Source organism: Globicephala melas, chromosome 11, assembly GCF_963455315.2.
Source record: "Globicephala melas chromosome 11, mGloMel1.2, whole genome shotgun sequence".
In the NCBI taxonomy this organism is placed as follows: Eukaryota; Metazoa; Chordata; class Mammalia; order Artiodactyla; family Delphinidae; genus Globicephala; species Globicephala melas.
This window is the reverse complement of record NC_083324.2, coordinates 4,441,446-4,459,897: the sequence shown is the minus strand read 5'-3', so window position 1 is coordinate 4,459,897 and position 18,452 is coordinate 4,441,446. Positions and strand designations below refer to the sequence as shown.

General features: G+C 38.7%; 1 protein-coding gene across 4 annotated transcripts in view; it reads right to left on the bottom strand.

Moving 5' to 3' along the window:
- Positions 1-18,452, bottom strand: part of TMCC1 (transmembrane and coiled-coil domain family 1) — a 220,593-nt gene that overhangs the window by 26,464 nt on the left and 175,677 nt on the right. The window contains exon 1 of one of the 4 annotated variants that reach the window (XM_030840873.3): positions 15,523-16,083. The exons of 2 other annotated variants lie outside the window; for them this stretch is intronic. Coding sequence is in view for 1 of the 2 variants with exons in the window: in XM_030840872.3 (XP_030696732.1) it covers positions 15,819-15,881 (63 nt within the window). In the remaining variant the exon portion in view is untranslated. Of the gene's footprint in view, positions 1-15,522; positions 16,084-18,452 lie in introns of those variants that run through there. One more of the 4 variants, XM_030840872.3, reaches the window with a different exon arrangement.

Genomic DNA, 18,452 nt, shown 5'->3' with positions numbered 1-18,452 from the left:
CACATTTCAGGCATAAACTAGGGGATACGAAGAGCCTGAACCAAAGGAATAATGTAATTCAACATTACATAAAGTAACAATAGTCATCTTTCTTGACAGTTGGTCTTGTGGCTAAGCAGCTGGTTGCCTAATCTTCCAGTTCTCACAATAACCCTACAAAGTAGACACTGTTATCACTAATTTACAAGTGAACTGACTGTGAGGTGCCTCCTACTACCTTATCACTTGGCAATTTGACAACAGCAGCAGCAATATCACCTTCACAACAGGGTTTCCTATGACCATACCCCCTGAAGGGCTTTCAAATCTAATCATACCCACTAAATAGCAAGCAGCAGCCCACTTATTGCTGAGGTTAGAATTAATTTGTATAGAAAAAGCTAGGACCAAAAGTCAGTCAGTTAAACATATTTTGACTACTTATTGTAAGTTAGGCAATATGCTACAAGGCTAGAGATATGGTCAGAAGCCACAATTAATATCTAACTGTTGCTATAACAAGCAGACTATACTGCTTTGTTTGTACTTTGTCTCTTACTATTGAGAATTCATTGTTGAAATTATCTATTCACTGATCTGAATTAACTGACCAGAAAACAGCCCAAGAGAAAATTTTCAACAGCTATACCTCAAAACACTGATTAATCAAGGACAGAACTGGAGCCATCTATGGCAGAGTTTTGATAAAGCTTTATAATGGCTTTCAATTTTCATTTGCAAATATATTAAAGATCTGTCGACTTTCTCTAAGTGGATTAAAGTGTTAGAACACGGCAGGACCCAGCTCTGAGAACAGTCATATATAAAGGCAACACGGTGGAAAGGGCAATTTCAAGAGTAAAAGGACCTGGGTTCAAACCTGACTCTGTCACCTCACAGCTGTGCGTCTCTGGGCCATCTACTAGTTCTGTTTGAACCTAAATTTTCTCTTCCATACAATGGGGCTATCATTTTCTCATGAGATTATTTGAAAAGATGTTAAATGTGTGTTATGCCTGCCAAGCGAGGTAAGCATTCAAGAAGTTACCTTTTTCTATTCCTTACCTGGTTCATTACTCAAAATCCAAGATATGTATATTTGTAGCTAAAAAAGATTCAGAAATCCCTGACTTGACATTGCTATCTTCAATAAAAGCCACAGTCCCATTCTGCTTACTTAGTATGATGAAGTCATCTTATCTATGCTTTATAGAGTATTGTCTCTCTCAGGCAACCTCATACTCTGCACATTAAATAATCCGTATCTTTTCTGAGAAAATGAAGAAGGAATTTTACGATAAAAGAAAGGGGGTAGAGAGTGAGGAAGTCTGTAGTTAATCTGAAAACAAATACAAGCTTGACTATCTTGGTTTTTTTGAAAGGGTATCTTTTCCAAAGCCAATTTCACAGAATGGGTTGTGCCGTCGCCTGTGCAAGTTGACGCTGGGGCACCTGCAGACCACTGTTCTGCCAAATATTTTCTCAGAGATACAGTAGCCATGTTTCGAATCAAAATTGGAGTGTATGGTTCAATTCAAGTACACTTAGTGGGGGCAATAAGATAGAATATTTGATTTGGGGGAGGCCACTCCCCAAATCCAATACAAATGGTAATCCCTAGAGATTCTTAATCTTGGCCCTAAGAACCACAAGGAATCTACCTTCTAATCGATAATAAACATGAACAGGCTCTGGTTGGTCTTATAAGCTTTTCTTCTTCTGCCAGGCGGATTGTGTTGAGAACATAAAACACAAGAAAGAGTCCTGCCTTAGGTGTTACACAGCTCTGGATCTGAATTTTGCATCATCTCCTTCAGGCTTGCCTTTCCACCTCCCCCATGTCTCATCCCTAACAAAAATAAAAGAAACCCCACAGTCTATCAGCACTTTGTGAAGAAAGTATATCTTAATCATGACAATGTTTTTTCACCTATCTCCACAGTCTCACTGTAGAAACAAATGCCCTTCCCTCCTCACAGTCAGCACAACTCTGTTGAGCAAATTTCTCCTGTGCGATTCTGACCGAAGTTGAATTTGCCATGCTGTGAAATGGAGAGTAGATCTCAAGTGGGTGTAAAGGAAAATAAAAATAGACTAAATTCCACTATCCCACAGCAAGCAAGCCTTTTCTCTAAGCATTCCATATTCTGCTTTGGACCTAAAACCAAGATTCATGTCATAGTCTAAAAAACAGGCCTTTTCAGTTGTCATAAAATTTTTTCTTAATTTGATAAATAATTCTTATACAGACCAAAGAGTTTCCTATAAGTTCTAGGAATCACCTTTGCACTTTTTTACACAGAACTTTAGTACATGAAACAACCCTAGGTTCCGTGGAGATGTGTCTGGATCACCACAAAGGGGAATAGTGAAGCCAAGTGAGCAGGACTCCTGGAACCCTGATTACCTCTTCTTTCATTTATTTTATATGGGTATCCTGGGAAATTTTTGCTTAGAAAAAGAAAAGGAAACAATGTTTTATTGTTTATTTTTAAAAAGTTTGACAGGGATGCAAGCATGGTTCAACATCTGCAAATTAATCAATGTGATAGACCACTCTAACAAAATGAAGGATAAAAATCATGTGATAATCTCAATAGATGCAGAAAAAGCATTTGACAAGATCCAACACTCATTTTTGATAAAAAATTCTCAATAAAATGGGTATAAAAGGAGGCTATGTCAATGTAATAAAGATCATATATGACAAACCCACAGCTAACATCATACTCGATGATGAAAAATAGAAAGCTATCTCTCTAAGATCAGGAACAACACAAAGATGCCTACTCTCACTATTCTTATTCAACATGACATTGGAAATCCTAGCCAGACAATTAGATAAGAAAAAGAAATAGAAGGTATCCAAATTGGAAAGGAAAAAGTAAAACCATCACTACTTGCACATGATATGATTTTAAACACAGAAAATCCTAAAGATTCCAAAAAAGTACTAGAAATAATAAACGAATACAGTAAATTTGCAGGGTACAAAATCAGTATTGAAAGATCTGCTGCATTTCTATGCACTAATAATGAACTAGCAGAAAGAGAAAATAAGAAAACAATCCTATTTTCAATCACAACAAAAAGAATAAAATACCTAGGAATAAATTTAACCAAGGAGGTTAAAGACCTGTACACTGAAAACTATAAGACGTTGTTTAAAGAAATTGAAGAAAACACAAAGAAATGGAAAGATATTCCACTCATGAACTGAAAGAATTAACATTGTTAAAATGTCCATACCACGTAAAGCAATCTACAGATTCAGTGCAATCCCTACCAAAATCTCAATGACATTTTTCATAGAAATAGAACAAAAAATCCTAAAATTTGTACAGAACCACAAAACACCCTGAATAGCCAAAGCAATCGTGAGAAAAAAGAACAAAGCTGGACATATCACACTCCCTGACTGCAAATTATACTACAAAGCTTTAACAATAAAAACAACATGGTACTGGTAGAAAAACAAACATACAGATCAACAGGACAGAATTGAGAGCCCAGAAATTAACCCACAATTAATTTATGACAAAGGAGCAAACAACATACACTGGAGAAAGGACAGTCTGTTCAATAAATGGTGTTGGAAAAACTGGACAGCCACATGCAAAAGAATGAAACTAGACCACTATCTTACACCATACACAAAAAATTAACTCAAAATGGTTTAAAGATTTGAAAGTAAGACCTGAAACCATAAAAATCCTAGAAGAAAACATAGGCCTTATAGTCTAACATGGGTCTTGCAATATCTTTCTCAGTATGTCTCCTCAGGGAAGGGAAACAAAAGCAAACATAAACAAATAGCACTGCATCAAACTAAAAAGCTTCTGCACACCAAAGGAAATCATCAACAAAACAAAAGACAACCTACTGAATGGGAGAAAACGTTTGTAAATGATATGACTGATAAGGGGTTAATATCTAAAATATATAAAGAACTCATACAACTCTACAATAACAACAACAAAATACAAACAATCTGATTAAAAAATGGGCAGAGTGGGACTTCCCAGGTGGCGCAGTGGTTAAGAATCCACCTGCCAATGCAAGGGACACGGGTTCCATCCCTGCCTGGTTCAGTAAGAGCCCACATGCTGCGCAGCATCTAAGCCCGTGTGCCACAATTACTGAGCCTGCACTCTAGAGCCTGCGAGCCACAACTACTGAGCTGCATGCTGCAACTACTGAAGCCCACGTGCCTAGAGCCCATGCTCCACAAGAAAAGAAGCCACCGCAATGAGAAGCCTGCGCACTGCAACAAAGAGTAGCCCCCGCTTGATGCAACTAGAGAAAGCCCGCACGCAGCAGCGAAGACCCAACGCAACCAAAAATAAATAAAAATTAAAAGAAAAAGTTACTTCACACCCATTAGAATGGCTATTATCAAAAAGAAGCCAGGGCTTCCCTGGTGGCGCAGTGGTTGAGAGTCCGCCTGCCGATGTAGGGGATACGGGTTCGTGCCCCAGTCCGGGAAGATCCCACATGCCGTGGAGCGGCTGGGCCCGTGAGCCATGGCCGCTGAGCCTGCGCGTCCGGAGCCTGTGCTCCGCAACAGGAGAGGCCACAGCAGTGAGAGGCCCACGTACCACAAAAAAAAAAAAAAAAGAAGAGAAATAACAAGTGTTGGTGAACAGAGAATAGGAAATCCTTGTACACTGTTGATGGGAATGTAAATTGGTGCAGCCACTATGGAAAACAGTGGAGATTCCTCAAAACATCAAGAACAGAACTACCATATGATCCAACTATTCTACTTCTGGGTATTTACCAGAATAATAGGAAACACTAATTTGGAAAGAGCACCCCTATAATCATCACAGCATTATTTATAAGCCAAGATACGGAAACAACTTAAGTGTCCATTAACTGACGAATGGATAAAGAAGATGTGGTGTGTGTGTGTGTGTATGTGTGGTGTGTGTATACACATACATATACATACACACAATGGAACACATACATATACATACACATATACACAATGGAATACCACTCAGCCATATAAAAAGATGAAATCTTAACATCTGTGACAACATGGATGGACCTTGAGGGTATTATGCTAAGTAAGTCAGATGGAGAAAATTTCACTCATATGTGGAATAAAAAACAAAATAAAACAAATAAATGAACAAACAGAACAAAAACAAAACACGTAGATATAGAGATTAGATTGGCGGTTACCAGAGAGGAAGGAGGGTTGGGGGAGGGCAAAATGGGTAAAGGGGGTCAACTGTATGGAGCCAGATGGAAACTAAACCTTTGGTGGTGCACATGAAGTAGTGTATACAGAAGTTGAAATACAATGTTGTACACATGAAACTTATGTCAAGTTACAGACCAATGTTACAGCAATTAAAAATACACACACACAAAATCACACTCAAAAAAAGTTTGAAAAATCATTGATACACAAGTAATACTCATGACAAGAATCCTGGTCACTTGTGAATTTGGCACTACAGTCTAGTTTGTCTCAAACTTCCCTTTTCAATTGAGAACCACTTAAGGCCCCACTCTCTTTTCTACCACCAGCACTTTTCAGGTCCATCTTCATCAAAAACAAAGTTTTAAAATCACTTCATGGGTGACGTGCACTGAAATGTGAATTCTGGTGGGGTTTACTCTCTAGCTTTGTAGCTGAAGATCCTACCATGTGCAAAATTTTGACAAAAAAACTATATCATGGATCACTTGGAAATAATGGAAACTTTAAATCTATATATGCTAAGGGTCAAAACTATAATTTGGTTCTTCTGACGTGGCACACTGTTTCACACTTCCAGGCTTCTGCCCACAAGGCTCCCTCGGCCAGTCCAGGGTATATTCTCCTTTCCTTTTCTGGCTGAAGGAAACCCAGTTCAGGCATAACCTCCTTCAGGAAATCTTTCCTGACAACCTCCCTCTCCCAGCTGGATTAATGGCTCCTCCTTTATATTCTTTTACCTATGTTTCTGTATCACTTGTCCCTATCACATTATGCTGAAATGACTGCTTGAGTGTGTTGCCTCCACTGACAGTTCCTGAGGGCAGGGGTCACATCACATTCATCTTTGTGCCCCAAGAAGGTACCACAATGCCTTGGACAAAGAAGATATCAAGTAAATGTTCAATATAAATGCTCATCAGAATCTCCTTAAAATGATTCTTTTAGATCTCATATGCCATGCAGTGACTGAGCCTATGTTACTCTGAATGGAAAAAAGGTCAGAATTTTTGTAAGAAAAATAGCTTCCAACAGATGATATTCATCCCTCCAAGGCTGCTGAGGAAAAACTGCTGACTGAGTTGAATATGAGTTTAGATTATTAACATCCTAAATGGCCAACCTGTTCCAACCCCACTGCAAAATATCCATTATGGAATCTAGGGCTGTTGCTCTGAATTGCTTTGTCACAGGAGGACTGATTTCCTGGCTTACGTGAAATACATCATTGAGGATTTGCACTGCCAGATGTACTTCAGGCCCGATGTTTGGATTTAATAGGTTCATGTGAGACTGGGAGGGAGGGAGGAAAAGGGAGGAAAAGGAAGGAAGAAAGGAAGGAAGGAAGGGAGGGAGGGAGGGAAGAGAAAGAAAGAAAGAGAGAAAGAGAGAAAGAAAGAAAGAATGAAAGAAAGTTAGTCCATAAGGAGCCTACAAAATCACAGTATCGATGGTGTAAGTATAAAATTATATTCTGCTTTGTTATGGTTAGGAGTTTTTTTTATAAGCACAGATTCTTTGAGCTAGAAAGGAACCAAACAGGTCATCCAGGGAGGCATGGCCTCTGAGGCTGCGCGTCCGTCCGGAGCCTGTGCTCCGCAATGGGAGAGGCCACAACAGTGAGAGGCCCGCGTACCGCAAAACAAAACAAAACAAAACAAAACAAAAAACTCATATAAAACCCATGTGTAGATAAGCCAATTTGTAAAACTGCCACCAATGAGTTCCCCTTTACAGGTTAATTCCCTGCAAATACTTTTATGACACAGTCTAATTAAGACAAAAGATTTCTAAGCCTCAGCTTAATCCTATTTATTTCAAGCAATTCTGATAAAACAAATTCTAAAAAGCAATGAAAGAATTTGGAAAGCTCCATGGGTTTGTGATAATCTGGCTGTCTCTGAACTGGCTACTGTTAGGCTTGTTAGCTTGTGAAGAGTAAAGGCTCTAAGCAGGGGCTGTCCAAACTGTATACCCCCAATTCCATTTCATGGCTTAATTACTCTTCTTTCTCTTAAAATGGTCTTAAATATCATTTATTTGCTAACGGCTTCCAAATGCATACCGCAGCCCATACTTCCCTTAACTCTAGACTCATATATCCAACTACCTACTCAATATCTCTACTTGGATGTCTAACAATCATTTCAAATTTACTATGTACAAAACTGTGGGGCTTCCCTGGTGGCGCAGTGGTTGAGAGTCCGCCTGCTCATACAGGGGACGCGGGTTCGTGCCCCGGTCCGGGAGGATCCCACGTGCCGCGGAGCGGCTGGGCCCGTGGGCCATGGCTTCTAAGCCTGTGCGTCCGGAGCCTGTGCTCCGCAAAGGGAGAGGCCACAACAGTGAGAGGCCCGCGTACTGCAAAAAACAAAACAAAACAAAACAAAACTGAGTTCCTGACATCCCACAAACCTGCTTCCCCTGCAGTCTTTCCCATCTCAGATAATGGCTACTTCACTGATCCACGGGATCAGATCCAAAGTCTTAGTGTCATCTTCGACTCCTCTTTCTTTCTCATACCTTACCCAGTTAACATTAATAAAGACAGATGCTAATACATATAGTATAGTACTTATTGTGTGCCAGGCACTGTTCTAAGTTCTTTTTCAGTTTAGTAAATTGTTCAGTTCTCACAATGACACTGCAAGATGACTATTATTATTATCTCTATTTTATAGCTAAGAAAACCAAAGCATAGAGAATTTAAGTTGTCCGAGATCACAAAGTAAAGAAGTGGCAAAGCCAATGTTCGTACCCAGATAGTCTGGCTACAGAGTCTGCGTTGTTACCCCCTATGCACACTACACTGCCCCAGCAAAATGTTTTGGGCTCTACTTGCTAAAGAGATGCAGAATCTGACTACTTCTCACTATATCTCAACTGCTGCCACCCTGGTGTAAAACACTATCAGCTCTTGCCTGGTCTACTGCAATGGTTTCCTACACTATTATTGCAATGATATTTTTATAATCAATTATATGAAGAGCAGCCAGAGTGGCCCTTTAAAAATGTAAGTCAAATCACAACAGTCTTTTACATCTAAAACTTTCCAGTGGCTCCATAACTCAGTCAGAGTAAAAGCCAAAGTCCTTACAATGGCCTAAATGACTATGATCTGGCACCTGCCCCACATCCATAATCTCTCTGACTCCACCTCCTACTACTTACTCATCCCTTCACTCCACTGCCACCAGCTACAATGGCTTCCTTGCTACTCCTAGAATGTGCCAGGCATGCACCATTTCAGTGCTTTTTCACTTCATGTTCCTTCTGTCTGGAACGCCCCTCCCCAGACACCTGCATGGCTTACTCTATCTACCTCTTTTAAGTCTCTGCTCCAATGTCACCTTAGTAGTGAGGTCTTCCCTGACACTGTATTTAAAATTACAGCCTCTGCTTCCATTATGAACTCCCTATTCTAGCTTCTAGACTTCTTTTCTCTCCATAGAACTTTCTACCTCATGACATATATTTTGATATATATCAACAAAAACTAGAATGTAAAGTCCACGAAGGTAGTGATTTTTGTGTGTTGTCCACTTCTGTTTCTCTAACACCTAAAACTGTGCATATAGCACTTAGTAGCTGCTTAAATGTTTCCCAAATGAATGAAATTATTTCCTATTCACTTATCTATTCAGAAACTATTTTGGGTATTGGCTGTTTACAATTCTCTTTCATTACCACCTAAAGTGTTTTTGTTTATTGTAATACCAAGAGGTCTTAACAAGGTTATTTATAACTTTATCTGCATTATAATAGGATCCTATTAAATCAAAGACTGACTTCTAATGCTCCTTGAAATATCTTACCGTCATACATTAAGAATATTTGGCTCACTATGGAAAACCATGTGGAGGTTCCTCAAAAAACTAAAAATAGAGTTGCCATATGATCCAGCAATCTCACTCCTGGGCATATATCCAGACAAAACTATAATTCAAAAAGACACATGCACCCCAACATTCATTGCAGCACTATTTACAATAGGCAAGACATGGAAACAACCTAGACATCCATCAACAGATGAATGGATAGGAAGATGTGGTACATATATATAATGGAATACTACTCAGCCACAAAAAGAATGAAATAATGCCATTTGCAGCAACATGGATGGACCTAGAGATTATCATACTAAGTGAATTAAGTCAGAAAGAGAAAGATAAATAGTGTATGATATCACTTATATGTGGAATCTAAAATATGACAGAATTGAACCCAGCTACGAAACAGAAACAGACTCACGAATATAGAGAATAGACTTGTGGTTGCCAAGGGGCAGGGAGTTGGGGGAGCGATGGAGTGGGAGGTTGGGATTAGCAGATGTAAGTTATTATATATAGAATGGATAAACAACAAGGTCCTGCTGTGTAGCACACGGAACTATATTCAACATCCTATGATAAACCGTAATGGAAAAGAATAATAAAAAAATGTATATATATGTATAACTAAATCACTTTGCTGTACAGCAGACATTAACACACAACACTGTGAGTCAATTATACTTTAATAAAAAAATTTTTTTAAATATTTGGCTCAGACATCAGACATTTTTCAATTCGAAAGGCTTATGAATTAAATGCCCAACATTATTACTTTCCTATGTGAACTATTTGAACATTTCTAGGATTATCTCACTAGGTTTATTCCTCAGATAGGTATCTTCTGAGGCTATGAAAGCTCAAGGTTCAATCCGCCTTATACGTAAATCTGATGATGATGGTGATAGTCTTAAATGTACTAGTAATTGAATGTTTACTATGTACCTGGTGTTGCTGTAAGTGCTTTGCTTATATTTACCTAGTTAACCCTCAAAACAACCTTAGGAAATATATGCTATTATAATCCCTAATTTTACAGCTGAGGAAACTGAACTAGGAGAAGTAAAGTAACAAGGTCACACAACGGTAAGCAGCAGGGCCAGGACTTAAATCCCATAGGTTTTGGCTTCAGAGTCCTTGTCCTTAACTATTTCCCTATAATGCTTTTTGTAACAGCCACGATTACCACCAGTTGGATCAACATAAAAAGGAGGCATTGATGATTTCTACAAAGTCAGACTCCAGATGGGAATCCCATATTTAGGATTACAACCCCCTTCCTAAAGTCTATTAAATATATATATTATATATATGGAGCATGAAGTGAGGTACTACTAGAGCTATCCAGATAGTGGTAGTATGGCACTGTCCCAAAGCAGCTAACATAAAGGGAAGTACAGGCAAAAAGTAATTTAACATTTCTATGATCTTTAAAAACTGATGACTCTCAAGATATTAGATAGTTTACACAGCAGGTATTCAAACTTTATATGTGTATCTGCTTTATTCTACTGTACAAAAAAGCAGCTATGTTCTCAAAATTAAGTACAAATTCTAAGAAAGGTAAGAGCCTAGAGTATCACTTGTCAAAGATTTTATATATTTTTTAATGAACAGAATTGATCTGAGAAGAGTTTATCAAGAGTGCAATAATGATCTGTCCCTCTTTTTAAATAAATTTATCTTAAAATAATTTTTATTTAGTTGCAAGTAATCAAATCATGGTAGAACTACAGTCATTCCTTTGTGATATAATGTTTAGAGCTGCTTAGATTCTTCTCATTCAAGATCTGTAACGACAATGGATGATATATAAACCAACGTTCTCAAATAGAACATAAGGGATACAATCTAGTTCATATTTCCAAGTTATAATGGGACAACTACGCTAAAAGAAAGGTCTAAATTGAACACATCTATATAAAAAAAGCATAAATATGTGACTGGTATAAATTTCAGAGGGTAGTCCAATTGTCTCTCAGGTTTTTAAATGGAGGTATCTATAACTCCTAAAAGGGGTAAGAAATCACTGAAATTCAGGCTTCCAAAGAATGAAAATCAATACATACAAATATTAACTGAGATAATAGGAAGGAAATTCAACTATTTAAAGATGTCTGAAGAGACAAATTGAATGCTTAAGCCTCTGTGAAAGAATTACTTAAATGGGAAGGAGCCAACCTTCATAACTTGTTTGTGCATTTCTACACTCTGTTCCCTGGGGGGAGGCTTGCTCAACTGTGGACAGTGCTATCCTATCAGGGAGCACTAGGAAATATGTGGGTCACGCCTCCTGCAACGCACAGCCTTACCCAGTCTTAAACGCCAATAAGTGACCTCACTGAAAAAAGTACTGCATGGGTTCTAGAATTATTCCAGAGAATGGGAAAAGAGGAGACACAGAGAACAAGATCAGCCATGAATTCTGGTCCTTCCTGTCTTGGTCAATTCTTTCACGTGTGATAAGTAACAGCAAGATTTCAGTTTTTCTGATAAATTACAAATAAAGTAAAAGTAAAAAAGTATGTGATGAAAATGACTAGCTTAGGGATTTTGCATATTAAAGGAAGAACTTTTCTACTATGTAGGTAGAAAAGTTGTATGTAGGTATCTATAAGGTACAAATGTAAGACAGCCTAGAGAAAATCAGTAGATAGATGGACTTCATGGTGCTATGAGACTAAGGAAGCAGGGTGTAGAAAAGATCAAGGCTTCTACTATTTAATTAATTTTGCAATTATCCTTTGTTCTTCTTAGCTAACGTACTGAACAAAGGTGGAATCCCTGCTCTCAAGAAACACACAACCTAGTTGGTGAGACAGAGAAATGAAACACAGGTCTGATTAAGCAAATGATATGGTAGATATGAAGGTAAAGTACTTCTTGAATACAGGAACGGAGAGGGAACAGGGAAGGCTTCTTGGAGGAGGTGAAAAACGAAATGAGCCTTGAAGGAAGAAGTTTTTGATAAAAATGAGAAGGGGTAAGGAAAGGCATTTCAGGTTGACCGCCAGTATGAGCAAAGGCCCAGAAGAAGGAAATGTAATAGCCTCTTCAAGACGACTGAATGGTTCATGAGACTGTAAAAGTATGGCACAGGAGAGGGCTATGGTGGGAGATAAGCTCCCAAGGTAGGTCTAAACTGTTTTGGACTTTATTCCGAGGATATCACTAAAGGTTTCCCAATGGTAAAGGTAGTACAATCTCCTTTGGAATCTAGATGTACAGATCCAAAGGGCTACTTGACTATATCAAAATCTACATGACCAAAACCAAACACTGTGAGCCTTCTCGAAACCTGGTTCTCTTACAGTATTCTATACCTCAGGGAAAGCATTACTATCCATCAGGTTACACAAGCCAAACCAAACCATGCCAAAGCCCAGGAATCATCCTTGACATCATCTGCCTTCTACCTATATCCAATCCAATACCAAGTCCTATGTATTTTACTTTCCAAATTTCTGTCAAATTATAATACTTCCCACCTATCTCTACTTATTTCTACCGTCAAACCCTTAGGACAAAATCTTGTCCTCTCAGGACTTCCCTGGCGGTGCAGTGGTTAAGAATCTGCCTGCCAATGTAGGGGACACGTGTTCTAGCCCTGGTCAAGGAAGATCCCATATGCCGCGGAGCAACTAAGCCTGTGTGCCACAACTACTGAATCTGTGCTCTAAAGCCCGCAAGCCACAACTGCTGAGCCCGCGCTCTAGAGCCCACGAGCCACAACTACTGAGCCTACATGCTGCTACTGAAGTCCGTGCGCCTAGAGCCCGTGCTCTGCAACAAGAGAAGCCCACGCATGGCAACGACAAGTAGCCCCTGCTGGCTGCAACTAGAGAAAGCCCGTGAGTAGCAACGAAGACCCAACGCAGCCAGAAGTAAATAAATAAATACATAAATTTATTTTAAAAAAAAGATTAAATTGACGAACAGAACTATTAAAAAAAAAATTTTGTCCTCTCTCTCCTGAATCACTTGCCCTGACTGATCTAGCTGCATTCATTTAGGCCCTCAATTAAACTAAAGAATTAAAAGAAGAAAAAAAAGGAAATCCTAAATCACCCAATGCTTAAATTATTTTAGTAGCTCTCCACACTCTTAAAATATTAAGAACAAGAATGTGAACTTGGTCTATAACGTCCTATGTGATTGATTGGGCTCTGGACCTCTCTCTAGCTTCATCTTATAGCATGCTCCTCTCACTCTAGCCACACTGGCCTTTTTTAGACCCTGCTGCTCATCCTGTTTCTTCTCACTGTGGATGAAGAATTGTTGCTCACCATCTGCCTCTACAAGGATGAAGTCACTAGCCACCATAATTGCTGACCTTCAACACACCCTGAAAGGAGCCAGGGCAGAGATCAGGAATGAGGCACTCTGTGCTCCGGGAAAAACTGGCAGAACAGGGCTTCAGATCGTTAGATATTTTTCAGATTTTATGATCCCAATTTCTTGCATCTTCTCATATTTAGAAAAGCACTTAAATCATTAATGGAGGCATCTGCTCCTTGTGACTAGTGGCAACTTTCTGTCAACATGTGTGCTTGACTGCATGATCCCCCTTCACCAAAATCACATATATACTGAACTCCCCACCTACCTCTTTGGAGTAGTTCCTCACAGCTATCTGAGAGGCTGTCTCCCAGGCTACAGTCCTCATTTTGCCCCAAATAAAACTTACTTCACAACTCTGACGTTGTACATTTTTTTTTCAGTCGACATCAGCATAGGGTCTTTACACATGTAATACTGCCTATTGTCATTTCTTCAACTCTCAGCCAGGCGTTTTGCTAGGCGCTTTGGCATATATTGACAAAAAAATGAACTCTCTGCCTTCATGACACTTAGGGCTGAGTGGGGAAAAGTGGCAGAAACAGAAAAACGGGTAATCAAATAACATAAACTGTGAAAAGTGCTGCAAAGAAAAAGAACACAGTGCTGTGAGAAAAGGAATAATGTAAGGCCGAGAAACCTACTTTAGACTGGGAGGTCACAGAATAATTCTTTGAACAGGGGCATTTAAACTGAGTTCTCAAAGACAGAAAAGGAAGTTTTTACTTTAACTGGCCCACAAATGAAAAGATGTATTAATACTGTAGGTTTCATGTGCCAAGAAAATATAGAATTTGGAATTTTAACATAATCAAGATGAAAATACACAGTTGACCCAACAATTCAATAGAAGAAAAAAGATTTGTCTATTCACTGCTTCTTAGAACTCACTTGGTGAAAGGTTGAGACTGTGTTACCAAAAACTTAAGGAAGAAGCAGAAGGGTGATGAGAAAGGAAAAGGCCAGTAAACAAGGAGGGGGCCACCTGCCCAGTAACCTAATGGAGTATATGGATAGCTGTATTTACAAGGCTTATATAACCAGTGAGTCAGCAAAAAGCCAGGTGTCAATGGTTTTCTTCTGTGCCCCTCTAAGCAGCTAGAAAACTTGGCTCTCTCCACTGGTGAGAAGTGGGGGGGCTCAAGGACAAGGTCTGAGGTAGGCTAATAAAACAGTCACCATACCATCCAGCAACACTTGCCTAAGAAAGGATGAGGAAAAGTAAACCTTCATGCTTAGAAAAACACAAGAAACAGGATCCAACTTAAGGCAGATTAGAGTAAGGTAGGATTTCACAAAACTAATGTGACTATTTCTTTAACTTGCAATAAAATGCTTATTAAAGATCCCCAAATCAAGACTCCAGAATCTGCTGAAAGCAAACCCTAGATTTTAAAGAGAAAATATCTTTACCTTTTTTGAGGTCCATAAGTATTTCAGGGCTACTTTCTACAACCATCTTTTCTCTAATAAACGTGAATATGTATTAATAATAACAGAAAAAGGCCTCATAATGATACAACTGGGCCTGGCAAAGAAAAATTGTACAAAATAAAACATAAAAGGGATTAAATCACAGTACAGGCAAAGAGATAAAGCACTAACAACCACTTGATAATGAACATCAATGCTAATGAATCTAAGATAAACACCCACCAATGCACAGCTATGAAAATAGCAGACTCCTCAACCTGCCTTCCTCCACCTCCATACTTATATTCTCAGCCTATTACTGTTCCAGTGGCAACAATTTAATAAGAGCAAGAAGACTTTATTTTTTCTTCTCCACTTCAGGCCATAGGGAAAGCTGGGGGGGGGGGGGGAAGGAGCGGGGGTAATTATGACTGTTCAAAGAAGAGAAGGGATATCTTATTGTTAGCGTTCTTTGCTCTGGAAATTCCTAGCTTCTGCCTCTTCATGGATATGGAGAAAACTTGATGATTATTTCTGAAGGTCACAAAACTGAATGACCAGAAATAATGGTTTCCTTTCAGCTCCCTTGGCTATCCCTTACCACCAAATGTGAATCTCTAAAATGTTTTAGTTATTGCTAACAGTCAATTCTATATAGCTGATACAGAAAAGTAAAACCAAAAAAACAAGAAAAGATGGGGGGCAAGGTGGTGGAGACCCAAAACACAAGCAACACATTTATCTTACCAAAACCCCCTGTCAGGCAGTCTGCTGATTTTGCTTGCCACAAAGCTCATCCTTCATTTGTGCACTGCCAGAGCAAGCTTGGATCGTGCAAACAATCACAACCTCTTTTGGCTCTAAGCTCTTTCCATTTGTCCCAGCTTCCAAACTGCAGAGGAGCTGTGGCATAGTCTGTCAAGGCTGCACATACTTGGTTTCCGAGAATAACGCTGTAAATGAGGACAGCTACCACTGGGAATGCATTCCCCCGCCAACAGCCGGCCGAAATGAAGCTTCTAGTTGATCCCTGGGCTTCTCACCTTCACAGCTTCAGAGAAGTGACTTTCACAGAACAGGCAGGTACAGCCACACCACATCAACATCCCTGCATAGCCAATCCTCCGCAGTGCCTTCCTCAGCCTTCATACAGTTCCGGTTCTGTCTCCTGCATCAACTCTTAGAGCTTTCTACATCTGGGAGCCAGGGAGGACTCTGCTGAATAAACAGAAAGCTTCTGCCAAACAAGCATCCGTGTGTGTATGTGTGTGCGTGTGTGTGTGTGTGTGTGTGTATGTGTATGCGCGCGCCTGGATGTGGGTGCAGTTTGCTAGAGCTGCTAATGCAAATGAATAGTTGAATAGTTTGAGAATGGAGATCACAGACAGTAGCTGCCTCTCTTCTCGAGCTGTGAGCATCTTTTATAAGAGACAAAAGCACCAAACTGGCTGAATTTAAAGCTACAGAACATTAATTCACCATCCACATTTGTATTTTCCTTTAAAACCAGATAAGGTTTAGAGAATAGCTTAAAGAAGGTTAAAAACATTCTAAATAGGATAACACTGTTTAGGTAGCTTGGTTCAATAAATACAAAGAGAAAACAATCTACCCATGTTTCGACAAAGGACTAAAAGATCGGCAGGACAAATTTCTATGCTTTTCTAATGTTTCTTCTCTTATTTTCATTTTAGGTTCACAAAGTCATTTAAATGAAAACTGAGCAAGAGAAAGACTTCAGAAAGACTTCTTGTGCAGAGCATGAGACCCTGAAGTCTTTTTCACTATGGAAAAAGGGAGAAAAAGCTTCTGAATGAAAAGCATTAAGGTCTCTGAAGTTTAAGCAACAGATTAAAACACCACAATCGTAAACCTGAGCTCAGCTTCTGTACCATCACATACTATTTATTCAATACCCACGATACTGCATGAAAGAACTGAATGTCTTGAAGAAACTGTTTCTGCACTGAAAAAGTCACTTTGGGATTTATCCTTAAACAACCTATCAGATCTGAGCTTTATTTCTTCATTTATAAAAGTAGTTTTGGGAAATGCACACAGGAAGAATTTTAATGATTATAAAATATAGTGTAGCGTGTACAATGTATAATAGCTAGTAACATTTTTTTGAAGTTAACATGCACAAAGGTTAACATGAAGACAATTTGATATAGTACAGTATAGTCCTTTCTATGAGCCTAAAGCTGTGATCATTTCTATACTTAAATTTAAGTATGGGGCTGGAAGCTCAAGCCAGCACAGTACTGAGAGGTCAAAGAAGGTTCTTCTATCAGCATTCACCAGCTTCCTTAGCATTTTTCATTTAAAATCAGAGAAAGTACTCTGAATGGAATCCAAAGTATCTTGAATGAATTTGAAGAAAATTCTGGGTTAAAATCATGGCTCCAGAAATTCCTCTTTTATCTCTAGAGGCACAGAACTCAGACCCTGACTCTCCAGAACAAATTAATAAAGAATTTTATGACTTAATATAAGTTGTGTCTTTGCTTAAAAATTAGGTTATAAGGTTTCAACAGAGTAAATATTTGTTTCTACAAAAACAATGACAAAAAAACAAAAAAAAAAACCCCAATCCTGCACTGCTAGCATCAACATTAGCAGATGTTTGCTCAATTCTGTTTATTAGCATTTTAAATATACCTTCTTTTAAGACAATTATGTTCATTGTAGAAAACTCTGAAAACACGAGTGGGCGTAAAAGAAAGCAAAATTATGTGTAACCTCATCACTTAGAAAAAACCAAACCAAACATTTCTGTCATGAGCTCTTTTATTCTCTTTCCTTCCCACTGAGATCACTGAAGCAAGTGTTGAGACAAGATGTCATAAGATCAAAACTGCCTTGACTGGATGAGCTGCCATATGTAGAGAGCAGCCCTGAAGACTTTCCTGGGTGTGTAAGACCTTGTGTGTAAGAAATGTTCACTGTGTATTTATATGAGGGTCATGATCTTACCTTACAAAAAATTATTCTCAAACAGTTTTTGAGGTTCCACCAAGATGCTAATGAATTTACCCAAGTTGTCAGAGAAGTACCCCTCACTGGCTGCCTTAGCCTGGGTACAAGTCTTCTTGGCTCCCAAAGAAAATCTCAACTGGCAATAGAACATTAATTTTGCTACTTTCTGGTTCTTTTGATTTTTTTTCTCTTGCTGATTTTGTTTGTTTCTGCTTTATGATAAATTACTCCTCATTGATGGCAGCACAGAATGAGAATTTGATTTTAATAATTTGACCATGTGGTGGTCTCTTCAGAAAAGTGATACACAATAGATCTATTTTCTGTTGGGTAATAAACCAAAAGAGAATTCAGTTTGTTAGACTTTTCTTTTTGCCCATTTGTCTACATTGAGCTCAACTCAATTAAAAATGCTGTATATATTAGAAAGGGGAACAGCTCTTTGAGATCTGTACTGGTAAGGTTTTGCGCTTACTTTTGATTCATGGCTGAAGTTGTAGAACTGAAGCCATAGCTCTCTGTGTGTCTGTGTCTGTAATTCAGAAAGATCTTGACTTCTTGTTGTGTAAGTATAAAATGTTTTCCTATTTTTAGAAGACATTAAAAATTAATTATAATAGCTCTTAAATTAAGGGGTTCTGTTCTCGTTGGTTTTATAGAGCTAAATAAGCACTTACGTATCAAATATTCTTAGAAGT